Consider the following 27,870-nt stretch of genomic DNA (forward strand, 5'->3'; position numbering starts at 1 on the left):
GGCCACGTAGCGCAATCCCAAGAGTCTCGGGCCTAGACAGCAATAAGTAATATTCTTTGTGAACTAGCAACCATGCCTTATTTTGATGTCATTTTAGGGTATATTATAAGTATCAATGTCTTCCATTTCAGGGACACTTGGGCTTGGGCTTATTTATGCATTGGCCTGACCTACAACTTTCTTAGTTAAGTGTAGCTTTAAAAAGATTTTCTGGTCATGGAGAAAATAAAATAAGAGGGATAGTTTTGGTTACATTTTGCTTTCTATTCCTTACTAAAATATATCACATGTTTTTGTCTTCATTGTTAGAAACTGGGAATAAATAAGACTGATCCAAGTGCGCTGACAGAGGAGGAAGTGAGTAAATTTGCACGTCTCAACATTGACCCTTCCACCATCACGTGGCAAAGAGGTAGGTGCTGGTTGCCCGGTCGGGGATGACATTTGTTCCAGCTCTTAAATCACTTTCAAGCACACAGTTTCTTTCTTTCTCTTTTTTTTTTTTTTTCTCTTTCTCTTTTTTAAAGGATTTTATTTGTTTGAGAGAGAGACTGAGTGGTGAGGAGGGGCAGAGGGGGAAAGAGAGAGAAACTGATTCCCCACTGAGTAGGGAGCCTGACTTGAGGCTTGACCCCAGTACCCTGGGATCGTGACCTGAGCCAAACAGATGCTTAACCGACTGAGCCACCCAAGCATCCCAAGCCCACAGTTCCATTTCTTCCCCCTTGCCCTCCCGGCCTGTGGTCTGGAATCCCTCATTGATTTCAAGCACTGTTTTTTGCCTCTCTTCTTTTCTGACACCCCCCACCCCCACCTCCTATCTGGGAGGAAAAGTCACTCCCCTTCTTGACTCAGCTGCTCCGCTGGGCTCGCCCTATCCCTCCCCCTTACACACGTCCACAGAAAATTACTTGGTTCTCTCCTCTGTGGATAGTAGCACATGATAATGCTCAGAGTGTCTTGGAAGGGTTAGGTGGTCTGGATTCCTGACCCTTCTGTGTGTTCTTCTCAGACCTGCCTACTTGCCTTCATCGCTTCTACTGACTTCCAGAACATTTCTATCAGATGCCTGGTTGACTGCAGCTACCTTTTAATAGATGTTCTTATGTGCATATCCATCCACGGTTCACTAGGTTCGTAATATGGAGATACTGTTCTGTCACTTTGCTCAGAAGCCCCCATCCTGTGTGATAAAGTCCTGAATGGGGTACAGTGGCCGTCACGTAGCTTGGCCTGAAGCACCACCGCAGTGTGGCCCTGTATACTTCCCTCTCTGTCTGCTTTCTAGGCAGCTGGGCCTGACCCTGTCCTTCTGCCTGTCTTGGCCCACCATCCAGTCCATCTCCTTGCGTAGACTTTCCCAGAGACAACCCTGGTACCCCCCTTCATGAAGCTTTCCCTCTGGGAATCCATTTAACCAGTTCATTAAGAACTTAGTGTTTTCCCACAATTGTGAGGTGGAGAGACAAAAACTAGAAAATGAGTCTCGGCTCCACCATTTTTTAAGAATTTATTTATTTATTCATGAGAGACACAGAGGCAGAGACACAGGCCAAGAGAGAAGCAGGCTGCTTGCAGGCAGCACCACGTGGGATGCGATCCGGGGTCTCTAGGATTACTCCCTGGGCCGAAGGCAGGAGCCAAACTGCTGTCGGCTCCACCATTTATGAGCTGTGCAACTTTTAACAAATAACTTCTTCCATTTTCTCATTTGTAAAATGGAATAATAATAACCAGTATCTGTCTTATGTAGCTCCACTGTGATAGGAGAGTGCTTTACAAACTCTACAGTTCCACCTGAGCAATCAGCAGATGCCATCATGGGAATACTTGTAGGATATAGTTTTCTGAGTGTTTGTCTTGCAAACAAAAGGAGAGTAACCAAAAAAAAAAAAAAAAAAAAGGAGAGTAACATCATTTTGGAAACTCAAAAAAAATGTTTTTATTATAAAAGTAAAAATGTTATAAAAATTTTGGAGAAGTCTAGAAAGAAAAACACGTTGCCATACTAATAAAAATACTATTCGGTTTTTTTGTGCATCTGGAATTTGTGTATAATTAATTTTAATTTAGGCCGATCAATTTTAGATCCTACGGCTTCATTTATATCTTAAGTAGCATGCTCCGTTTAGTTAGCTTTTTGTTGTAATGGTAATTTTAAATGGATCTAGAATATTTATTTGTAGATGAACCATAATTCACTCTATTATTTAACAGACAAATGTCAGTTGTAATAATGGATATGAACATTATTAGCATTTTATTGGGAAGCCTATTTTTTTTTTTAAGAATGGAACTTTTGGGGCAGCCTGGGTGGCTCAGCGGTTTAGCCTTCGGTCCCGGGCCTGATCCTGGAGATCTGGGATTGAGTCCCACGTCACGCTCCCTGCAGGGAGCCTGCTTCTCCCTCTGCCTATGTCTCTGCCTCTCTCTCTCTCTCTGTCTCTCATGAATGAATAAATAAAATCTTAAAAAAAAAAAAAAAAAAGAATGGAACTTTTGGAGCACCTGGGTGACTCAGTCAGTTAAGCATCTGCCTTCAGCTCAGGTCATGATCTCCAGTCCTGGATCTAGCCCCCATGTCAGGCTCAGTGGGGAGCCTGCTTCTCCTTCTCTCTCTGCCCCTCCCCCTGCTTGTGCTCCCTCGCACTCTCTTTCTTTACCAAATAAATAAAATCTTAAAAAAAAAAAAATACTGGAAGTGACAACTTAAAAAAAATTATTCCAGGTAAATACTAGAATTATATGATTTTTATGGCAGCAAAGTGAAGAAAACGTTATTGGTATAAACAAGCAACCCAGATTGGGGGAGTTTAGAATGATATTTGCTAAGTAGTTTTGGTCTTATTCTCATGAATTAATATAAAAAATGGTACTCTTTGTCAAATGAATTGAGGACATTTAATGCACTTCTTTTTTTAAGATTTTATTGATTTATTGGAGAAAGAGAGCATAAGCAGGAGAGGAGGGGCAGAGAGAGAGGGAGAAGCAGACACCCCACAGAGCAGGGAGCCCCATATAGGGCCCAATCCCAGGACCTGGGTTTTTTTTTTGTTTGTTTGTTTGTTTTAATTTTATTAAAGGCAATATAAGATTTGACCTGGAAATAGTGTAACCTTAGTGATGAGACTAGGTCCTTCTATGATTTGATAACTAGAGGGGGACATTTAGGGACTGCCTGAAGCTGAATACTTCTTTTCAGACTATACTAATGGCATTTATTTATGTAATAGCCACCCTTTCCTTTCTGCCTTTGTAAGAAATGTAACTGGTGGATCTTTCATCCTGTGCCTCCTATCAGAAGTCTATAGGCCTCATTGCCTGGCAGTAGTGTGGGACCAGAGCCAATAGACTATTCCAGAAACAATGAACATTAAAAGCCATCGAGCCATTTTGTGACTCCTAGAGGAGTTTGAGTCTCTGGCTCTCTGAGCACCACCATCCCTGGGGATGGGGATCCAGTCTTCCGTTCTTCCCTTGCTCATTGGTTCATCCACCTCCTGGACTGTTAGACCAAGGTCCCACAAGCCTCAGTCACCCTCAGTAAAGTGACATCAATTACTAGCTCCCAACACTGCCTCGACAATGCTCAGAGAATCATGACAGTTCTTCTTTTGAAGCCAAAATAGTAGCCCTGCCCCCGATGCCACCTTGTACAGCCCTGAACCTGAATGGCTATTGGTTGTTCCATAAGCCACTAGGCACGCCTTGGGTGGTCCTCAAGACCCAGGCATCATAGCAGTGCCAGAGGCACCCTTCAAACCCACACTCACCTGTACCTTCCTCATCTCCCCAGTGTGTGTAAATGCATCCAATCAGAGATTGGAGGTTTTTTGTTTTTTTTTTAAAGACTTTGTTAATGAGAGACACACAGAGAGAAACAGAGACACAGGCTGAGGGAGAAGCAGGCTCCCTATAGGGAGCCTGATGTGGAACTCATCCCAAGACTCCAGGATCACGCCCTGAGACAAAGGCAGATGCTCAACCACTGAGCCCCCCAGGTGTCCCTCAGAGATTGATGTCTTGTTCATCTTTGCATCCCCGTACAGCTAGCCTGGGACCTAGCATAAAAAGTGCCACTCAGTAAATATTCCAAGAATGAATAAATGTATTTCTCATTCCACCTTAGCTCTATCATTTAGAACCTGGGAATTATGTATCACTAACTTAGCATTCCCTTTTGCTATCTATCGTGTGTGCAGGAATTTAATTTTCACGTCTCTTAGGTGGGCAGCACCAACCTATCCACATGCCTCTCTCCCTGAGCAACTTTGCCGGGGCCACACTGGATGCACACTGTTTCTAATGCCACTGCTTAGAGCTGATATTGCCAGCCTTTTTTCTTTTTTCTTTTTTCTTTTTGGCTTGTTTGTGTTCTCTTTGCTAAATAACAGCTGAATTTCCAACACAAACATCATACCCATCTTATGCCAAGATTGTGTATACTACAGATGAGAGTAGGAAGTGTTTTTGCTATGACTGCACCATGGTTCTTGGGAATAAGTACTAGCTAGTGATAGTTTCAAAAAGCATTCCTTTCTCTGTATATACTCTGCTTGGACCTTAAGATCATACAGGCTTCTGTGCGTTTGATGTGTGATGTTTGATGCATGCCTGTGTGTTAGTGTGTCTGAGTGTGTGCATAAAGTGTGAGTGAGAGAGGGCGTGTCATATGGAGAGTGGCACCATCAGAGTCAGGCAACAATAGGTGGGCGAGGTGGGCTGGCCGGCTCGTGCTTTGTGTGTGAAAGAAAAGGTTAACATTTTTCGTGTGATAGATGCTTTCAGCCCCCAAATACAGAATTCTGGTTATCATTTTTTTTCAGTGTCATATAATATGTTTAATATATCAGCTGTATCTTGTCAGTGTGGACAGCTTGTTGTTTGAAGCCCATAAATTATTAGTGAAGCCTATGTCCTTCTGGCTTATTTCCTAGCATTTTAATTTTGGTTTTCACTGAACAAACCTAATTTTCACAAACAAATGCAGATCAGTGCAGTTCAGGAAAATCAGTGAAAGCAGGACAAAGAATTGGTTCCTGCTTTAATCACAATTGACTTCTTCCCCCCATGTTACTACTTTATTTATTGTATTGGAGCAAAATATACATATTGTGACATTTTAACCATGAGTGTGCAATCCGTGGCATTAAATACGTTCACAAGGCTTATGGTGGTTATGCCATCCCCACGATCTATACCCAAAAACTTTCATCATCCCCAGGAAAACTGTGTAGCTGTTAAACAGTAATCCCCCTCAGCCTCTGACAACTACTGTCCCACTTTCTCTATGAATTTGGTACTTCAAATAAGTGAGATTATACATTTGTCCTTCTCTATCTGGCTTATTTCACAATGCATAATATTTTCAATATCTATCCATGTTGTTCATTCCCTTGAGGTTTTCTGGCTGTGTAATATTCTACAGACCACATTTTGTTTATCTATTCATCCACTGATGGAAGCTTGGTTGTTCAACCTTTGGGTTTTGGAAGTAACGCTGTAGTGACTGTGAATGCTCGGATATGTGTTCTTGTCCCTGTTGTCGGTCTCTTCGTTATATACCTAGTGTAACTGCTGGGTCATCTGGTTGTTTAGTGTTTTAACCCTTTCAGACACTAAATTGGCTTCTTATGACTTCGGGTTAAGTGTAAAATGTGACCACTTCAGAAATGTTTTTCCTTTACTGCCTAATCAAAAATGACACCCTGCCCTCCCACCACCCTGACACTCTCTCATATTACCTCCTTTATTTTCTTAAGGCATTTATCCAGGACTGATATTTTCTTGTTTATCAGCTCCCTCTTGATGTCTGTTCACTGGAATGTCAGCTGCAGGCTGGCCAGACCTTGTCTCTTGCTCCCTCCCCACTGCTTCCTTGGCACTCACAACAGCTCCAGACACATACAGGGCAGCCAGTCAATACTTGCTGATTGAAGAAGCTTTTTCTCTTTTTCAGTATTGGATACAAATGACCGATTTCTACGAAAAATGACGATTGGGCAGGCACCCACAGAGAAGGGGTATTCCCGTCAGGTATGTGGCTCTGTTCTTGCTAGCATTGGTTTACACCAGCCCTGAAGCTGGTTCTCTGCTTTTCTCTTCCTGGTCATCCACCTAGCCAGCAGTCAGTGAGTTTCTCATCAAGGTGTTGCTTCTAATCCCTCAGCAGGACTAGGAGAGGATCAGGAGGCAGAAAGGCCCTGGTACTTTCTTCCCATCCTTTTCCTGGGTAATCTTAGTTGTAGTTCTGGGAAGAGCTGCTCAGGGTGTCTTTTGAATATAAATTGTTACGTATTTTATTGCAAATCTGCCAAGTTAATACTACATCTGCATAACAACTGAAGAAAAAAACTCAAACACATTACTCAAGTCTCATAAACCAAAGAATAAACACCTCATTGTTTAATAGCCTGAAGTGTTTTTAAAGAAATACAAAAGGTAAATTATGATGTTTACCTTCATTTCGTGTAGAGCGGGATACTTAGGGAACATAAAATCATTCTGTGATTTTTTTTTTCAATCAGGTACAGCAAATGTCTAGATTTTTAATTTTTTTTTAATTTTTTTTAAGATTTTACTTATTTATTTGACAGAGAAAGCACAAGCAGGGGGAGCAGCAGACAGTGAGGGAGAAGCTGGCTTCTCACTGAGCACAGAGCCCATTGTGGGCTTCATCCCAGGACCCTGGGATCATGACCTGAGCCTGAGCTGAAGGCAGACACTTAATCATCTGAGCCACCCAGGTGCCCCTAGATTTTTTTTCTTATAATAAACTTCATATTTTAAGATGATATTAGATATATGGCCTTTTTTACATTGTCAAATTTTTGTTAGTGAAAAAATAATCCCTTTTACTATAATATTTCAGTTCTCATACCTAATAGACTTTTGGACCTTTTGAATAATTTTTAATTAAGCAGCAAATATAAGGACTGAATCAAGACAAACTAAGCCCATACACCTTCCCTCCCTGCTCCTCCGCATCCTGGAACTTGCACACGTGAACTGATTTCCAACAGTTAGTCCATATCTGGGCTAGAAAACCAGAATTATTGCCATATAATTTCAGGAAGCTTCTGAAAGATGGGAAGATGGAGTTGGATTTGTGGAGGAAAGTCCCAAACATGGTGGGAGTGTTTTAGGGGGGTCTCTACATTCAGTGGTAATAGATACCCTACTTCAGAGTTAGAGTGGGCCCACACACTCTTCCAGGTCAGCGGATGGGGACAGCCCCCAAGAAGGAAACAGCATCTCACAACACCTGTGCTGAGCTGCAGCTTGGGAACCTCAGTGTGATCCTGAGGCCAGTGCACCACCGAGCCCCAGGATAGCCGTCACACCACAGTCACAGACTTGTGTGTTTACTCTGCCTCCTGTTGGCAGTGAAAAGCATCTTGCTCAAAGAAAAGCAGTGTATTGTGGCCTTTAAAAAAAAAAAAAAAATTATTTACTTATTTTAGAGAGAGAGCATAAGCAGGAGAGCCAAGAGAGAGAGGGAGAGAGAGTCACAAGCAGACTCCCTGCTGAGCATGGAGCCCAACATGGGTCTTGATCTCACCACTCTGAGATCATGACCTGAGCTAAAACCAAGAGTTGGACATTCAACCGACTGTGCCACCCAGGTGCCACAATTGTGGTACTTGTTTTAAGGAAATGGCAGCCTTTTCTCATCTTGCAGAGGGCATCCGAATGACTAACCATGGCCCTGTGAGTGAGCACAAGTCTGGAAACAAAACATCAGGGAGTCCTGGGCCCTGCCCTCTCTGATCTCTAGAGATAGGCTAGGTCCATCAGAAATGAGGTCCACTGATAGGTCAAAATGAGTATTAAAGCCAGGCATCACCAGCATCAAAAGTAAACCTGCATCATGAAATGTGACACCAAAGCCAGTAAAGGGGAAGCTCATAGTAATCCAAGGGAAACAAGATGATAAGTCCTTGTGGGAGGAGTCTACAAAAAATACCATCAATGTTCTCAGAGGATTGAGAGAGCCCTTATACAAGGAGAATTGGCTGCTGGGAAGAAAATAGGTGAAAATCTTGTAAGGAAAACAATGATGTAAAAATAAAAATTGTGTCAGAAAAAGAACTAGCCTAAGTGGATTAGGGAGGGCAGTGCAACCCAAGGAATTCTGTCCAAACATGGTACCAAAGGGAAAGCCATAGCAAGTGTAAAGAGAAAGGCAGGAGACAAGGGACACACATCAAGAAGTTCTAATATGCATCTCCTAAGAGTTCCAGGTGAGAGGAACAGAGAAGGGAGGGAAGAAAGTGTGTACAGAAATAATAGAAAGCAAATATTCTGATTTGATAGAAAACATGAATTTTCACATTAGAGACTCTACCAAATGCCCCACAGGATGAGTGTAATACACAAACACTAAGGGTGCAACAAAATTCCAGAGAGCTGCCACAGAGAAAAAGTCCTGATTGTTCACACAGGAGCAAGCCCCAGGTTGGCATTAGATATCTTATTGACAGCACCCCAAGAGAAGGGACACTGGGAAATTGATTCCGACTTCTGGGGAAATAAAATTTTCAACTAGAATCCTTGAGAAGGAGAAAAGGCCCAGCAACAGACAGGCTCAATAGAAAATACAGAAGCAGCAGCTGGGACAAGTCAGACCCATTAGCAGTTGCTGTAGATGGGAATGGTCTCTGACAAGAAATGCAGAGACTCGGAAGAATAGATAATTTTGACATCATAAAAAGTTACGATCTTGAACATGAAAAGTTGACACGTACAAAAACATAAAAAGACCAGTAACAGAGTGGGAGGGAATGCTTGCTTTAGATATAACAAAGGATTAATGCACCAAACATAAGAACTTCCACAATGTATTACTCAACATACAACTCTCAAGAAGGCTTTCACAGCTCACCCTTTAAAACTGAGACTCTCTGGGAGCACCTGGGGGGCTCAGTTGGTTCAACATCTGATTTCAGCTGGGGTCATGATCCCAGGGTTCCTGGATGGAGCCCCACATCTGGCTCCCTGCTCAGCAGGGAACCTGCTTGTCCCTCTCCCTCTGTCCCTCCCCCTGCTTGTGCGCGTGCTCTCTCTCTCCCTCTCTCTCAAGTAAATAAAACCTTTAAAGAAAACAAACTGGGGCTGCTTGTCCCATAACCCCCTCTTTCCTGCCTACAGTCTTTATTTTCTGCCTGCGTATTTTCTGCCTCCCCTGACCCAAACAGGAGTTTTATGAGGGCATAGGTTTTTGTCTACTCTCTTCCCTGCTGTATTGTCAGAGGAGAGAACTTTGTTATATAGTAGTAGTAAGTAGTAGGTATTCAATAAGTAATTGCTAAATAAATGCATAGAATAAGAGCAGTTTATAAATACAGAAATAAAATGCCAACAAGTGATCATAAACTGCAAATTAAACCAAAGAGGTACTGGGCACCTGGGTGGCTCTGGTTGAGCATCTGCCTTTGGCTCAGGTCATGATCTCAGGATTCTGGGATGGAGTCCTGCATCAGGCTCCCTGCAGGGAGCCTGCTTCTCCCACTACGTATGTCTCTGCCTCTCTCTCTATGTCTCATGAATAAATAAAATCTTTTTCAAAACAAAACAAAACAAAAAAATGAGGTACTATTTACCTGTGAGTTTATAAAAGCAAATAATACTTAATATTCCTGAGGGTAGAAAAAAAAAATAGGGGCATTTATAAATAGCTTAGCTGGAGTATAAACTGATAAAGTTTCATGGATGATCATTTATTTGTATTAGAATTTGAAATGACCCAATAATTCTGGCTTCAGGACTAAAGATGTAGAAAAATAAAGAAGGAATTTTTGCTCATGTGCCCCCCCTCCCAAAAGGCAATGTTTTAGGATATTAATTGCAGCATTATTTGTAATGGTGAAAATTTGAAACATTCTAAACATCCATCAGGAGGGGCAGTTACATATCTTTGGCAGATTGTTCTGAACCACAGATACATGCATCAGGTGAAAATATTATAGTGTATATAGGGGAAGTGATAGAGTTCTCACCACAATTGTGAAATGGAAAGATTAAAAAAAATTTTACACATGAAAGAAGTTTGAAGTAAAGTACATATAGAGGAATCCAGGTTATGTTAAGAAAAAGCCAAAATACATCTTCATGTTTGTATATAAACGCTGGATGGAAGCTGGAAAGATGTATGCCAACTTCTGATATGAGTTACTCATGAAAAGAGGGTTGGAAATGGGGATGGGTAGTAAGTAAGCCCTTTCACATTTTCTCTGTGTATTTTTGTACTGTAACCAGGTACTGGAGAGATAAGAGGTTAATAATGGCTGCGATTTGAATGCCCGTTAAATGTCTTGGATCATTTCCTCATTACACAGATTATAAGTCTGATTGACAATGGTTATTGCCCAAGGCTATATCTTGTATTGCTTTATGCATACATATCTTTAAATAAAAAGGGATTATTTAAGAGATTTAGCTGGTTTTTTGTTTTTAACCCTAAGACTCTATTGACATTTCTTTATTTCTTTATTTTTTTTTAAAGATTTTATTTTATTTATTCATGAGAGACAGAGAGGGAGAGACAGGCAGAGAGAGAAGCAGGCTCCATGCAGGGAGCCCGACGATGGGACTCGATCCCATCCCAGGACTCCAGCATTACGCCCGGGGCAGAAGGCAGGCGCCAAACCGATGAGCCACTCAGGGATCTCCCTTTTGACATTTCTTTAAAGATGTATTTATTTGAGAGAAAGAAGGGCAGAGGGAGGGGCCAAGGGAGAGGGAGACCTGAGTTCAGAGCCTAATGCAGGGCTCAATCCTGCAACCTGAGATCATGACCTGAGCCAAAATCAAGACTCAAACACTTAACCAACTGAATCGCCCAGGGGCATGGCATATTTTTATGTTAGTAAAGGTAGATCTTTATCATTTTTTAATGGCTATATAATATCTCATCCTGTGGATGTTCTGTAACCAGTACCGTAAATGGACACTTAAGATGTTCTGTATGTCAGACTATCATAAGCTGTAGGAACATACACACAGATTTGTGTGCTTTGTCTGATAATATCCTTAGGTCACATTCCCAGATCTGTGATTGGAGAGTAATAGAAGAAGCAGATTTCCAATGTTTGAAACACATTTCGACATTACCTTCCAGAAAAGCCACATTGATTCACATACTCCTAACATCATATATTGTCCTTTGTTTAAATTTGTGAAAAACAATGAAAATCTCTGTATATAATTTTGAGATACTTTACTTGCAAAACAAAAATGAGCAGCCTGACAGTACATTTTTGAGTCCATAAAATTGAAAAGTGATATTTAAATGGACCTTACTTGTTTCATTTTTTATGTTATTTAAGGTACAAAATTTTGAAATTATAATTACAAATGAAGAGCTTATATGTGTATTATAAATTCCACTTCTTACTTACATGCTTAATATTTATCTCTGGTCTCATGTTTTACATAGAAAACCTCAAAATGCTCAGGCATTTTTAACATAATATTAATATATTCCATTAATATTAGAATAGTGATATAGAGAATCCTAAGTATCATGAAATGAAAAGTCTCTGATATTTTGAATGGCTTATATTGAAAATGTTATAATTGAGCATAGTTGTATTTGACTTCCAGGTAATATTTTTTCACTACATCAGTGACTAATGAAATCTCGACCTGGAAGTAGCTGGAAAGCTCCTTATTTCCTTCATTTCCTTTCTTGTCAGTGACAGAAATGGACGATAAAATGTCCATAAGGTGACCCCACTAGGGCACAGCCATTTTCTCTCTATGTAAGCTTGCAGTTGGCTGGCCCACAGGCCCCTTGGGAAGAAGAGAATTCAGACAGAGCCTAATGAAGTGATTTCGTCCAGTGGCTGAATTAGGAGGAAGAGGAGGAAGGCATGTTCCTTGTTTTTCTTTTAGTTCCTTTTGGACCGTGTATAGCCCAGAGTGAGAGAGACAAGAAAGGCCCAGGCATATTTCACACAAAGTAGCTGCTGTCCAGCATTCATTGCTGGGTGCTTCAAGGCCTGAGGGGGCAAGCCCAAGTGGGCTGCTGAAAATTGCTTCTGCGTCACCTTTTGACTTGGGGGCTATATACATGCCAGGGCATCCACACTGCTGTGTGATGCTCTAACTCGGGGAGACTGGCCTCAGAACCATCTCTCACTGTCTGCTCCTTGTCTCTTTGCTGGACGAAAATTAGGGCACCTGAGTAGCTCAGCTGTTGATCGCCTGCCTTTGGCTCAGGGTATGATCTCAGGGTCCTGGAATGGAGTCCTGGATCAGGCTCCCTGCAGGGAGCTTGCTTTTCCCTCTGCCTGTTTCTGCCTGTCTCTCGGGGTCTCTCATAAATGAATAAAATCTTTAAAAAAAAAGAAAGAAAAGAAAAGTGTGGCCCCCATAGAGAGCCTGCCATTAGAGAGCACCAAGCACAAGACTATGCGTGTTTATAGCACTCCAAATGCCTGTGAATGTGAGACTGTCCCATTGCGGGTAAACCCCCAGGCCTATGGGAAATAGGGCTCCCTGTGCAAATGGCCATCCAGACAGCACTCTCAAGAGCCAGTATTTCTGCTTTTTGCTTTCAGGCCCAGTTTGACATCGCGGTGGCCAGCGAGATCATGGCAGTGCTCGCCTTGACTGATAGCCTCGCAGACATGAAGGAGCGATTGGGGAGAATGGTAGTGGCCAGTGACAAAGATGGACAGCCTGTGACAGCAGAAGATTTGGTGAGCATGTCTATCTCTGGAGCTCGAGAGAGCTCGCCCTTGTCTTTGTTCTGCGTCCCGGAGAATGAAGGTTTTCTTCTTACCAGCATGTCTCATAGAAATCCCAGACAATGCCTGCACACACATTTGTCCCTCATGGCCTGTTTGTCTTATGGCATCCGTACTGTGCTTGTCTCGGGCTGCGACCAAAGCTTGTGACATTTATTTCATAAGCTTTTCAGGACTCTTGGCTGATCTCTGCTCTCTCCCCTGGGTGGGGCCACCTCCCGTTCGCTCATGATTTTTTCACAAAGAGCGAGCTATGCTTGCTTTAAATTGAGGGCAAATGGCCTTTCAAAAGAATAAGAAGTAAGTGACTCCACCTTTGTGAAAGGGAAGGTAAAGTAAAAATTGGCCCTGGCTTGTTTAATTCTGCGCTTTATAGTTGGGTGTCACATTATCACACTAGATCTTCACTTTAATCCCTCTTACTCATCTAGCACTCTTTTGAGTGCACAGATGCTTTCTCTCAGCTTTCTCAGTATCCTGGAGCATCACTGCCTCTTGTAGGGTTCATTCTCATTTGGCATGCTCACCCTTTTTCTTCTTCATAATTACCACCTTTGCTATTGGTGGCATAGCTGTTTGATGTGCTTGTACATGTTTCTCAGTGTGTAGGTAGGACGTAGGCATTGGAAAAGCCGTTGAGTACTCTATCTAAGCTTAAGCGACTTTCCCAAATATTGGTCACATACCGTGATGGCAGGGAAAACGTACACTGACAGTTGAAAAAGGCAAATTAATATATTGTTAATTCCAAGGACTTAGGATGTAATTGGAATCCTCTGCCAGAGTGTCTTGATTACTTTTTGGCTGCTTTTGAAGAGATGAATCTGACCGACTTGTCCCATAGGTCTTGTCAACTAAATTAAATATATATATTTTTTTATCAGCAGCCCTTAGGATGCTTAGCATAAAGGTTAATCCAGGTTGCTGTGAAGGTACTGTTTTTTTTTAAAATTATCCACACTGCAACATTTCTATGTAAACCAACGTATTATGGTTGGTTTCCCTATAGTCTCTTGGATATCAATAAATATGTATCAGAAATAGTTCAAACCTTAATCTACAAATGTTATTTCCCTGCATTTATTTTTTTATGCGTGTGATAAAAATATCAGATCAGAAAATAAACCCCATAATTTATTCTCTTTAGTCATCTTTTGTGTTATTTATAAGAAGTGCCTAACTTCTTCAGACTGTTTCATCTAGCTGGAAATATCAATTGTCATGCAAAATTGAGGGAGGATTTTAGGAGCTTCTGTCTTTTCATGTCACTGCTTTATAATTTCTTGTATACTCTGATCTGGCCTAAAGGGTTTATGCATTGCCGTGAGAATTCAAGTAGATGGCTTCTAAAAGTTTCTCATAAGATGATCGATGCTGGCATCCGCAGGAAGAATATGTCCAAACTCTTTTCCCCAAAACTCGGGATATGGAACAGGTGGCAGAGTTTCGAGTAGCCATGACTCTTTGCATGGGCTCGAGGATGGTCAGTGTGTTAGGAGCCACACAGGATTAAGAGGTATCAGAGGAAAATAATCAGATGTATGCTACCTGAGACAGTCCGACAGAAATGTCCATCTTCCTTCCTCCTCTAGTTTCTTGAGCCAGGTTTATTTGATGGAAGCATAAGCAAGCACAGCATACAGAAAGCTCAGCAGACTACTACTTTTCTACCTGCTTTGTGTAAAGAAAAGAGAACTAATTTCTCTGAGCCCTTCCTGGCCAACAGCTTTCACAGTAAAACATCTTACTATTATTTATAATAGGTAGGTGGCATTTCTGATAATGTATATTTTGTACAGTGAAACAGAAAATAAATTGGATTTTCCCGTAAGCCTGTATCCTCAAGATCCTGCCACCTGATGTGTTGAGATCTGTCACACACCATGTTGATCTTTTCAAGGCAGTGTTCACACGGCATTTATTCATCCTGTTGCCTTATCATCACGGTGTTTTGAAGGCACTTGTCCAGTGTCTTTCAAAAAAGTGGTTTTGTTTTTTAAAGCTTCCTTTGTGGCCTCCTTTGGCACACTTTTTCCAATAGCTCTCAGATTTCTACCCCGTGTCTTCCTTCTCCCATCTGTCTTTTCCAGGAATGGGGAACAGGGATGCAGTGGGAGCTCCACCCAGAGCTTTGTAGAATTGGGTCGAGGCAGCTGCATTTTATGTGCAGGTGGCATCAGCTCCATTCCTGGCAGACCAGCAGCATGAGAGATGGAAAATGAGAAGCTTTTCAAATGTAGCAGTTTTCTGAGCACCTTCTACATCTTATTGGGACAAGGCATTGGGAAATCAGTGATTTCTTCGTTGCTTTTAGAAAAAATGGTTGCTTTTAGACATTTCCCTTTATCCCTCTCCATTTCCCACTCAGTAAATAGCCTTATTTTCTTACTTTATCTGATTTCTTCAGGCAATAATATAATCTCTGGTAATGAAAAAATAGTGTGCATAATTTCCAGAAGACACTGTAAGATCTGCTTTATGGCAAGCCTCTTAAACACCACCAAGGGAGGTGTTTGTTTTTTTTTTTAAAAAGGCAAGGACTGGCCACTTCCTCATCACTTTACATCTTAGAATGGTTGACATCCATCCAGGTAGGGGAGAGAAAGATACAGCCAGCCACTCTGTGTTCCCTGCAGCTCAGAGGTGAGAACAGCCTATGGGAATGCCCACGTACAAGCAGGCTGGTGAGAAAACACCCTGAGACTCACCTTGCCTCAGACAATCTTTTGTCAATAATCTAAAGCAAGCTTTTTTTTTCTCTCTCTCTCCTTTAGGGGGTCACAGGTGCCTTGACAGTTTTGATGAAAGATGCAATAAAACCAAATCTGATGCAGACCCTAGAAGTAAGTAATTTTCAATTTATAGAAATTGTTAACAGAGTTTGCATTCATTGGATTGCTTGCATGTCCCCATACAACATGAGCATTTCCAGCCAAAGTGAGCCCACAAGGAGCATCAGGATAAGTCCTTCGTCATCCAAAAAAAAAGTTGAAAGTGTATCTGTAGATTCTTTTCTTGGGAAAGGCTGTACTAATTGACCAGAGTAGAAACATAAAAGCTCCATATGTAATATCTCAGTAAGTTGTAGAATCATGTTTACATGACATTTTCAATTTTGCCTTTTTTGCACTTAGCTTCTCATAATCATTAGGTTTAGGGTTTTTGGGTTTGTTTCTCCCAAGCAAAACAGAGTATATGCTGAGAAATGCTTCCCAGGAAAGTATGCTGTGCCCCGCCCCTTTCATAAGATTTACCCTGCTCTTGCCCAGAGGACAGGTATGTTGGAGGAAGATGAGCGGAATCTCCGTCCATTTATTCATTCAACCAATAGAAAGCTCAGTTTGAGTACCCTCTGCCTTTTACAAACTGACCTTGGGCAGATGTTTACTGATCTCAGCCTCTGTTTTCCCCTATGTTAAATGATGATAGTAACAAAAACTAACTTAGCAGGGTTTTGGGGTTTTTTTTTTTTTTTTTAAGATTTTTTTTTATTCATGAGAGACAGAAAAACATAGACATAGGCAGAGAGAGAAGCCAGCTCCCTGTAGGGATCACACCCTGAGCCAAAGGCAGACGCTCAACCACTAAGCCACCCAGGCGTCCCTTAGCAGGGTTATTGTGAAGATTCAATATTCATTTAACCCATGACATGGGCAGGGCTTGTGGTAGGAGCTCAGGACAACAAAGCCCTGCCCTCCTGGAGCCTGTCCTTTAGTAGAGGAGATAGATGATAGAGAAATGAGTCCGTACCTAGCATGTCAGCTGGTGGCAAGGACTGAGTTAGAAAAATAAGAGAGAGACGTGGGTGTGTCTGGGTAGCTGATGACCAGAGATGTGAACAAACCAGGAGAATGGGCTGCTTGTTAGAAGAGCTCTCTGGGCAAGGGTAACTTTGAGTGCAAAGGCCTGTGGGCAGGAATGTGTTCTGCAATCAGAAGGGCTCCAGCAGAGAGCAAGAATCCAGATGCAAGGCAACATGACCGAAATGGTGGAACCTGCCAGAACTGAAAGGTTGGAAGTGAGGGTGCGGTGCTGAGCCAGGGGGGGGAGAGCACAGGCACCTTATAGTTGGGCCTGTCCCTCCTTCCTGCCACGTGAGCTCCTTCCTCCCTCCTGCCATCCCATCAGTGTGCAAGCATGCTCTGATATAGGCCGTCTTGAAACAAAACAGTCTCCAGTGTCCCCACTCAGCTACTGCTGCATTTCTCTGATTTCTGTCACAATCAGATATTAACGTCTGTGACTGGGGTCTCTGCTTTGTTACCTACCTCTCAATAACTTTAGCCTGACCTGAGCTTCCACCTCTCCTGGATGCTCCCCTCAAGGTCACCTGTTCCTCCGTGTGGCCAAGTCTTCGTTTCTCTGTCCTCATCTATGTGGCCTCTTTGTAAGGTCCGAATCCAGCTGATGTTTCTTCCTTCTGGAGCACTTGGTTCTTTTGGCTTCTGTGACACCTTGTGGCCCCGGGCCTCCCACTATCTTCCATTCCATCTCCTTTGCTACCCTGGCCTTAGCTCAGCTTCTAAATTTTAGAAGGTCTGAGCCCTCACTTCTCCAGCTGTACTTTGCCCTCCCACCAGCCACATGCTGACCCCAAGACTTTTTTTTTTTTTAAGACTTTACTTATTTATTTGACAGAGACAGAGAGTACAAGCAAGGAGAGTGGAAGGCAGAGGGAGAAGGAGAGGCAGGCTCCTGCTGAGCAGGGAGCCCGATGTGGGGCTTGATCCTGGGACCCTGGGATCATGACCCATGCTGAAGGCAGACACAACCAATGGAGTCACCTAGGTGCCCGCTGACCCCCAAACTCTTGTTCTGAATCTCTTGACCTCAGAATTTCAGAGTTGTGGGTGTACTTACTAAGAGCCATTGCGTATCAGACTTGGTTAAAAAATAGGGTCTTTGGGATCCCTGGGTGGCGCAGCGGTTCGGCGCCTGCCTTTGGCCCAGGGCGCGATCCTGGAGACCCGGGATCAAATTCCACATCGGGCTCCCGGTGCATGGAGCCTGCTTCTCCCTCTGCCTGTGTCTCTGCCTCTCTCTCTCTCTCTCTCTCTGTGACTATCATAAATAAATAATAATAATTTAAAAAAAAATAAAATAGGTCTTTGATTCCAAAGCTAGTCAGTAATTCTAGCCAAAATCCTAGGAATTGCGCTGGAGTCCGTCTTCCCCACCCCATCCCAACCCCGCCCATCTCCATCCCTGCAGAGTCTTGATGCGTCTCCCTGACATGTCTCCAACTCTGTGCACTTCTGTCATTGCCCTGGCCTCCAGTGTGCCCTCCTGCCCTGCCACAGTGGCTGCTGCTACCACTCTTTCTATCAGAATCCTTTGTCTGCTCAGCCGAGAGCTCTGAAACTGAATCAGGTCCTGTTGCCCTCCTGCTTAGAGCTCTTGAGTGGCTTACCCTGGTCTTCATTCTGGCTGGAAACCCTGCAGGATCTGGCCCTTCCCGCCTCTTCCCTCATCCTCTCTGTCCCTGTCTGGGACACCCTCTGCAGACACCACTGCCTGGGATGCTCCTCCTGATTTCACCTGTCAGGCTCCTTCTTGTCCTTTGGACTCATGTCCTTTAAATATGAGCCCTAGAGAGGCCTTCCCAGGCCACTCAGTCCAATACAGCCCTGGTCATGGTGTCCTGTCACTGTTCTGTCATTCTTTGCATGGCATGAAATATCATCCAAGAGTTTCCTCCTTCCTTGTCCACCTTGTTCACCACCAGATCACAATCAGCTCCTAGAAAGTGCCTCACACATATTAGGTGCTCACCAAACGTTTGTTGATTAATTAAATGAATACTTATTAGTTTTACTATGTTGCTCCTAAGAATACATATTTGTTTAATAGATGAGTGAATGAGAAAAAACTTATAAAGAAATGTGATACTGAAAAAAAAAAAAAAAGAAATGTGATACTGCTTCTTCATAACACCCCCCTCAAAAACGAACATGTTAATATTATCATTATTAGGGATAATCATCAGCTTACTGTTTTAAAACTTATTTTCAATCTTCCTTAGGTTAAAAATTACTGACACCTTTAAGATATAACCCATTCTAAAAGTAGTTTCCTTTAGGGATTGAATCAGTGAGCTGGGCTGCTCCTAGACCATTCTAGTTATACTCACATTTCTATCAAGTTTTCATTTAAGACTAGGCCATTTTGGGTGCCTGTGTGGCTCAGCTGATTAAGCATCTGCCTTTGGCTCAGGTCATGATCCCAGAGTTCTGAGATTGAGCCCCATGTCAGGTCCGTGCTCAGAGGGGAGCCTACTCTTCCTACTCCTCCCTGCTCATGCTCTATCTCACTATGTCTGTCTCTCTCTCAAATAAAATCTTAAAAAAAAAAAAAAAAAGACAAGACCATTTTGTCATTACTTTAATAAATAGGCACTGTTTAAAAAATAAATGCAGCATTTAGTGAAAATACCTGCATGTATGAATTCTGCTACCTGGGTCCTAATCATTCCAGATGAACATGGCTAATGAATGGCACTAGGAATCTAAATTGGCCAACAGTCGGGGATCCCTGGGTGGCTGAGCGGTTTAGCACCTGCCCTCAGCCCAGGGAGTGATTCTGGAGTCCAGGATCAAGTCCCATATCAGGCTCCCTGCGTGGAGCCTGCTTCTCCCTCTGCCTATGTCTCTGCCTCTCTCTCTCTCTCTTTCTCTCTGTATGTGTGTAAATAAATGAAATAATAAAATGAATAAATGAAATTTTTAATAAATAAGTAAATTGGCCAATAATCTAAAAATCCTCAATCAGTATACAGATGGTGCTTTAGTGCTCGTGTTTGAATACACATGATTGTTACTCCTATAGTGGGTTGTCCAGGGTTACTTTGCTGCAGGTTGCCAGGAGACTGGTAGTCCTCAAATCTGGCTGCACATGAGAATTTCCTGGAAAGATTGAAAGATTCTGATGCGAGGCTTCACCCAGACCAAGTAAATCAGAATGTTGGGGAGGGAGGGCCTGGCTATCCTAGGTGATTCTTACATAGCCAGAGTGAGAACTTCCCTGTGGAAGACTTCAAGAAGAGAGAGAAGTAGAAAGGTCTGAACATTCCACCCTGAATTTGCCATATGTGTGTCAGAGTGTATTGTCCAATATGGCAGCCTTTGGCCACACATGGTTGTTTTGATCTAAATTACATTATATTATACCTTTTTTTTTTTTAAAGATTTTATTTATTCATGAGAGACGCAGAGAGAGACGCAGAGACATAGACAGAGGAAGAAGCAGGCTCCTCACAGGGAGGCAGATACAGAACTCTATCCCAGGACTCCGGGATCATGCCCTGAGCTGAAAGCAGATGCTCAACCACTGAGCCACCCAGGCATCTCTAAATTACTTTAAATTAAATGCAATTTAAGAACCTATTTCTGCAGTCATGCTAGCTACATTTCTATTTATTTATTTAAAAAATTATTTTTTACTAGCTACATTTTAAGTGTGCAGTGGACATGTGGACAGTGGCTATTGTATTGGATGGTACAGATATAGACTATTTCCAGCATAACGGAAAGCTCTTTTTTCTTTCCCCAAGGCAGGTTGCCACACGCAGCTCCTCATTTGGAAAATATTTAGCTGTTTGTTTTGTGGATTTTTTTGTTTCTTGTTTTAAGTAAACACTACACCCAGTGTAGGGCTCAAACTCATTATCCTGAGAAAGCTCTTTTAGACAAAGCTCTCTTAGAGCTCTGGCAAGCAATCAATTGAATTATTAATCTTTGGAAGTGTTTGAAAAGTCCATTAAGGAGACTATCCATACCCTTGTCATCATGAGAAACCAAGACATTTCCTGCATTACTTTTTTGTGTGTTCTGCATATAAAATGAAGTAACAGACTCATGATAGGTATTTTTATATCTTTGGACTAGTGGTAGAGGTTGGGTTTTTTTTTAATATTTTATTTATTTATTTTAGAGAGAGAGCACGAGTACAAGCTGAGGTAAGGGCAGAGGGAGAAGGAGAGGACGAGAGAGAGCCTTAAGCAGGATCCATGCTCAGTGGGGAGCATGGCATTGTGACTTGAGCCAAAATCAAGAGTTGGCCACTCAATCCACTGAGCCACCCAGACATCCCATCATAGAGTTTTTTAGACTAAGTACTTAACTCTTTGTATTGTATCAGAACCATAAATATTAGTTGAGCCTGTGAGCATATGTGTCTCTGTGTTTGAATGTCTAATGATCAACAAATTTTCCATTCAGACTCCGTAGTGGAGTTTGAAAACCAGGGCTCTAATCCTGCTTCAGTGAGTAATTTACTGTGTGACCTTTAATTTTAAATTAAAACGCTGCTGAAGTTATCTCAGTAACTTTACTAATGAAGTGTTTGTTTATGCTGATCTGGCCACACCCTGTCACCTGTCCTCCTCCAGAGACCAGTGTTTGGTACTTCTCAGGCTGATGACCTCGCCAAATGTGGCAGGGTGTAGACTTAGGGCCAGAGCCTGTGACCTTCCCCTCACTACTCTGTCCCCAGTTCCACTAGCTGGCCACAGGCAGCCACATTTCAGGGCTGCAAGGGGAGGAGGTGGAGGAGACTTGAAGTTCTAAACACTCTTCTTCAGAGCCCTTGGAAGGTTTATCTGGACCGAAGTGAGAAGTTAAAGCTAGGTACACAGATCTAAACTCTAAACACACACACGAATATATCCATAAGCACCCGTACCCATAAGCACTGACATCCATAAGCACCTGGATTTCATTTTGCCAGCTTTATTTCCACAGACATCTGAGTGACCTCATCAGGACCCCATCATTGTCTGCCCTGCGGACTCTGGGAAGAAGAGTAAATAGAGAACACACAGAATGGCTTTGATAAACTCTTTTTCATTCTCCGAGATGATTTTTCCTTCCCTGCCTTTCTTCCTGCTTTTGTTCAGCTCTTGTCTTTGAAAAACGTTCGGCTAGCAGCCCATCGTGGTTCATGGGAATTTCCCGTGGCTCCCAGCCTCCCAGCTCCCACATCACTCCCTGCCTTACCCCCTGTCAGTAAGAGGGCAGCCTCTGTTTTCACAGGTGGATCCAAGGCTTCCCAGACACAGACTCCAACAGCCCCAGCTGGGCTCAGAATAAAACCTGAACATTTCAGTGCATGTGGATAAATGCATTTAGAGGGGGCTACAGTCTGTTCTCACTCATCAAGGAAAAGTTTAGATATGGCATTTAAAATGAATATATTGACAGATTTTCTTTAATGAATTAAATCTAAAAGTTTTGATGATTCCCTTATATTGGGATTGGTTTGAGTGGTTTTTTTGGTGTTTGGTGGGGTTTTGTTTTTCTTTTTAGTAAGAATTACTCTAGCATTTTACCAAGAGTGAAAATTTTCTTTGCTTTTATTGTCTTAATAGTTACCAGATTTTTAACATGTAAACCAGTTAAACAATGAGAAGGACTTATAAATTATACAGAATTTTTAAAAATCAGAACAAGCTTATTGTTATAAATATAAAAACAAGTGAGGGGTGCCTGGGTGACTCAGTTGGTTAAGTGTCTGCCTTCAGCTCAGGTCATGATCCCAGCATACTAGGATCGAGCCCCACATTGGGTTCCCTGCCCAGTGGTGAGTCTGCTTCTCCCTCTGCTTGTCCCCTGTTTGTATGTGCATGTTCTTTCTCTCTCTCTCTCTGTCAAATAAATAAAAAAAATTAAAATTTAAAAAACCCACAAAACAGCCAAAATGAACTTAGGTTGTCCTACATTAATACACAATTCATGAATTAAATTGATTTTTTTTTTTTGCTTTCTTTAGATGTTTCTCTTTTTTTTTTTTTTTTTTTAAAGATTTTATTTATTCATTAGAGACACACAGAAAGAGAGAGGCCAGAGACACAGGCAGAGGGAGAAGCAGACCCCATGCAGAGAGCCCAATGTGGGACTTGATCCCTAGACCCCAGAATCACACCTTGGGTAGGCGCTAAATCACTGAACCACCCAGGGATCCTTCTTTAGATTTTTCTTGAAGTGATTGATTTCTGACTAGGGAAAAAGTACATTTAAATAAGCCTCTTAGACCATCAGGGTTTAGTTCTATTCTTTTAAAAGATATATAATGCAGAATACTATGAAGTGAGGTAAGTAATTTACTTCATACTGAGGCACTTAATGAGTGCTTTATCAAAATGATAGTAGGAAATTCTTAGAGATTTTTCTCCCTAGTTCAGCATTTAGAATGACACTGTTGCAGAGTACACCAGGAATTTGGCCCATTGAGAGAGTCAAGGCGATTTCATTTTCTTTGAGAGAAGTTGGACATTGAATATACAGTCTTAAATAAAAGCAGAATGGCTTTGGTGAGTCTTGAAATACCAGGACTCGCCATCTTGATTCATTCTTCCCTTTGTCTTTTGGGATTTTAATTTGTTCTTCAATTTCTGTAGGGGACACCTGTATTTGTGCATGCTGGCCCCTTTGCTAACATTGCCCATGGCAACTCTTCTGTATTGGCTGATAAAATTGCCCTGAAACTGGTTGGTGAAGAAGGATTTGTAGGTAAGTCATTTCTTTTAAATTTAGTTGATATAGAATATGGAAGAAATCTAAAAGTTGATGACTGAACAAGAGTGATATCCATTCTGACTTGAAATAGGCCCACCTTTCATAGATGGTCTCAATTCTGCAAAAGCCCTAGGGTCTGGTTTGTAAAAGTGAAATGATGTTGTGTTTGAACCATAGACTCTGATGTCAGATACCTAAGGGTTTGAATATGAACTCTGACACTTGCTGCTAGAGTGATTTTGGACACATTTTAAGGAATATCTGAGCCTCTGTCTTCTCATCTAGAAAATTGTGATTCCGTTATTATTATTATTATTTTTTTTTTTTAAAGATTTTATTTATTTATTCATGATAGTCACACAGAGAGAGACAGAGAGGCAGAGACACAGGCAGAGGGAGAAGCAGGCTCCATGCAGGGAGCCCGATGTGGGATTCGATCCCGGGTCTCCAGGATCGCACCCCGGGACAAAGGCAGGCGCCAAACCACTGCGCCACCCAGGGATCCCTGATTCTGATATTATATCAAACCTTCTAGAGTTATTATGAAAACCAAAGGAGATCATGTATTCATTCTGCCAGTATTTAATAAGAATCTCCTATCAACAAGGCATGCTATTCAACTGAGAATACATGGTGAGGAAACCAGACTACCACCACCCCACCCACCCACCCCCCATGGAGCATACTGTCAAATGCTGTATATAATTAGTAGAAGAAGTGCTTGTTAACTGTTATCCATTATCAGTGCTAGAAATCAGTTTGCTCTTCCTCAAATTAGAGGATGATTCTTTGACTAACAGAGGGGAGATTCTCAACTACCAGACTTGGAAATTGTAACTGGTAGGACTTTGGACATTGTACTACTTGACAAGGTGTCCTTTGTGGTACCTGCTTCTCTTTGGTTTTCATTGGAAATTCCAGTCAGGTAGGAGGGGGCAGCTGCCATAGAGTCTGCTCTGTCAGTGCTAGCCCCAGTCCCACCAATGAGCTTAAGGCAACAAAGGGCAAACCAAGAACAAGGATTCTTGGAGTAACACCATCATTTGACATCAAACAGACTATGCTGGCAGATTTTCACATGCCAATAGGTAATCTCCACTTAGTGCAACCATCAAATCTAGCAGTTGTTTCCTTTACACTCATCATCAGCCTTTTATCAAACTCAGAAGTGAGTTATTTTATTAGAAATGTTCCTACTGGTCTAAAGAGCTTAGTACTGCACTTTTATGCTCAGCCATTAAAAAGTTCATCCCAGGTTATCAAAACTGTTTTTAAGAATTCTCAATAGATATACAGTCAGAATCCGATGAGAATTTATGTAGTTCACTTCTCAAGGACTGTATTATACAGTTCTTGTGTACTTTACTGCTTTGGTATCAAATCCACTATGAGAGTGGCTAGACATGCCATCTAAATGGATTTGCTCAATTGATCACAGCATAATTGTAGAGCTAATGGACCAGGAGTCTGGGAAGGGCGGGAACTGAAAAATTGGGTGCTTACGTGAAGAGGTGGTTCTAATGCATCAGCTACGCAAGTGAAAGAGCTTCCAGTAGAAAGTACTCTATTTTGTGCTGACAGAGCTCTCTGCCTCTGTACCCATCCTCACTTTGTCCATATATATATTTATAGAATATGTGTTATTGTGGCAAAGCATTTTTAAAGGTATATGTTGATGATGTGTGCAAAACCTACTAGCTTTCTGTGTGACCTTGGACAAACCATTAGCCTCTACAAGGGACACTCCCTTGTAGATGTTCTCATGTGAAAAAGGAGAAATGAGGAATTTGGTATGGATGGGCAGCTGTGACCCTGAGGTAGAAGCTATGGTATCATAACTCTACCCGGTAGTGTGATCTGAGACAAGTCACTTATCAATTTCCTCTTTTGATAATAAGAGAATACCTTACAGTATTTTAATGAGTAGTATCAAATGAGAAATTGCTGTGTAAACCATGGCCAACCAGTCAAACGTCAGTGATTTTGCTAATGCTTTCTATGACCTCTTCTAGTCTAAGAATTTGTAAGTGGTGGAGAATTCAGCGGCAGAAATCTGTCCACGGCAAGACAGTCAAGAGTGCTAACTCTAGAGTCAGAGTAGCTGGCTCAACTCCTTTCAAGTTGTGTAACGTTAGGCAACTTAACCCTATTAGCCTCAGTTTCCTCATCTATAGAATAGGGCTTTAAGTAGGGCTTGCTTCATAGGTTTGAAATGAGGTTTAAATCAGACTGCTTGTTAAGTCCTGGAACAGCACCTGACACATGCAAGGACTCTGTGATAATTCTTAGCCACTCCTCATTATTATTCTCCCTATCATTAATCCGTGACTAATAAAGGTTAAATTTCCCCTTTGTAATTCACAGTTTGTTTTGTTTTGGATAATGATTTTATTTTTTAAGTGTGGTAAAATACATGTGACAAAATGCATCATTTTAACCATTTTTAAGTGTACCATTTAGTAGTCAAATACTTCCACATTATTGTGCAACCATCGCCACCACCCATTACCAGGACTCTTTTCATAATGTAGAACTCAAACTCTGTACCCATTAAACAACTCCTCATTCTCTATTCCTCCAGTCCCTGGTAACTATTCCTCATATCTGTATTGTGCTCTCTTGTGACTGGCTTATTTCACTTAGCATATTATCCTCAGAATTCACCCATGTTGGATCATCTGCTCAAATTTCCTGGCTTTTCAAGGCTGAATAATACTCCAGTTTATGTATGCCACATTTTGTTTATCCATTCATCTGTCTAGGAATGCTTGGGTTGCTTTTACCTTTTGGCTAATGTGAATAATGCTGCTATGAACATGGTATGCAAATAACTCATTTTATGTTAGTTTTAATATATCAAGATTATCCTTCAGTATGTATAACTAGGTGACAGCAGTGACTTGCATAACTATGTGTAGACAACACACACGACTCAAAACGTATAATGTTAAACTCTCACAAAGGTGGTGCCTTAATGCCATGGCTTCATTGGAATGTTGGTAGCAAAGCCAAGGTATTGAGCAGTGAGAGTGGGGCATGATCAAAAAACAGTACCCTTACCCCCATTGCCAGGTCAAGCCTGGTCTGTGGGCTGCAGTGGATGAAATTTATGGTAGATCCCTCCCTCTCCATTAATACCTGGTTCCTCTAAAAAACTTTTTAAAATTTCTCTAATCACTTTCTGTCATAAGAATAGTCTCAATTTAAAAAAATGTGGGTGCAGTCTTATATAAAAATAACTCCAGATTTCTTTCAAATTTAAGTCTCTCCTATTTTGGGCCTGCATTTGGCTGATGATGGGACGGGAAAAGTGGCTTCTTTTATCCTCCATCACCTTGAACTTAGTGTGCCTCTGGCCCCTCTAGAGTTGAAGCTTTGACTTTCAATGGTACCTGTCCAACCTCTTCTAGCAGAGGACCCACACTCATGGCAGAAACCCTCTGGGCAGTCTCCCTTTGGGACAGTCCTACTGCTAAGCCAATACCTGATCTCCAGGTACCACAGCCTTCCAACCTGTGACCTCACCTTTGGCAGGAGTGCAGTTACATCTCTCACCCGAGTCTCTGTTCTGCTGTAGGGGCTGTTTCGCTTCAGTCTGCAGACTTCTATTCATCCCCAACTGACCACTGTGTCCCTCTAAGACAGGAACACCAATTCTAGTCATACATTTAAAGCCTCACTCACCAGCTCCACATCCTTTCCCCTGGGGTGTGGGCAGTGGGATTGTGATACTGATAACTTTCTTTGAGTTACTGGCTTCTAACGCTATCAATCCTATGAAAACTCAAGGTAGTTGTTGGGCTAAAGGTTACATAGTCTATTTTCAATATTGTCTTTGCAAATGCTGCTGACTTTAGCATCATCCTTTAACTTGAGAGCAGTTGATACTGTTTGGGGGCTTCAGACAAAAGTGAAACCAAAAGAGCCCCATTTTAATATCCTCCCACAGAAGTTAAATGCAGTAGTCATGGGTTTATCTGATGCCTGTGAGAGACTTTATGTCCTTAGAAAAGTCTTTGTAGAAGTCTGTGTCTCTCTTTTTTTTTTTTTTTTTTAATATTTTATTTATTTATTCACGAGAGACACAGAGAGAGAGGCAGAGACACAGGCAGAGGGAGAAGCAGGCTCCATGCAGGGAGCCGGACGTGGGACTCAATCCCGTGTCTCCAGGGTCACGCCCTGGGCTGAAGGCGGCACTAAACCTCTGAGCCACCCGGGCTGCCTGAAGTCTGTGTCTCTTAAGATATAAAAAGCCCAAATCCAAAAGAAGATTGATAACTTGGGTCATGTTAAAGAATAAATTGTGTATGATAAAAGATACAGGATTTAAAAAACAAGTGACAGAGTAGGAGAAACCTTTGCAGAGGTAACAAATGACTAACATTTGGAAAATATATAAACCACCAAGTATTATAGATTAATTTTTCTTAAGATAAGTAATCCAATAGAAAAACGGTAAAAGGATTTAAAAGGTTAATTTACAGAAAAAAAACCAATCTGACAGCATTTCTGGGTCAAACTGAAAATGAGCAAATGATCTGTCAACTTAAGTTCTATGTAATATCCTGGAAAAAAAGTAACTGAATATTTATTTATTTAAGTCCTTT

At 41.8% G+C, this 27,870-nt stretch overlaps 1 protein-coding gene across 1 annotated transcript in view; it reads left to right on the plus strand.

Moving 5' to 3' along the window:
* Positions 1-27,870, plus strand: part of MTHFD1L (methylenetetrahydrofolate dehydrogenase (NADP+ dependent) 1 like) — a 188,127-nt gene that overhangs the window by 57,895 nt on the left and 102,362 nt on the right. Inside the window, exons 16-20 of the mRNA XM_041744611.1 lie at positions 310-412; positions 5,960-6,036; positions 12,564-12,704; positions 15,527-15,595; positions 23,146-23,257. Coding sequence (XP_041600545.1) covers positions 310-412; positions 5,960-6,036; positions 12,564-12,704; positions 15,527-15,595; positions 23,146-23,257 — 502 coding nt within the window. The remainder of the gene's footprint in view (positions 1-309; positions 413-5,959; positions 6,037-12,563; positions 12,705-15,526; positions 15,596-23,145; positions 23,258-27,870) is intronic.

This window comes from Vulpes lagopus, chromosome 2 (genome assembly GCF_018345385.1).
Source record: "Vulpes lagopus strain Blue_001 chromosome 2, ASM1834538v1, whole genome shotgun sequence".
Taxonomy (NCBI): Eukaryota; Metazoa; Chordata; class Mammalia; order Carnivora; family Canidae; genus Vulpes; species Vulpes lagopus.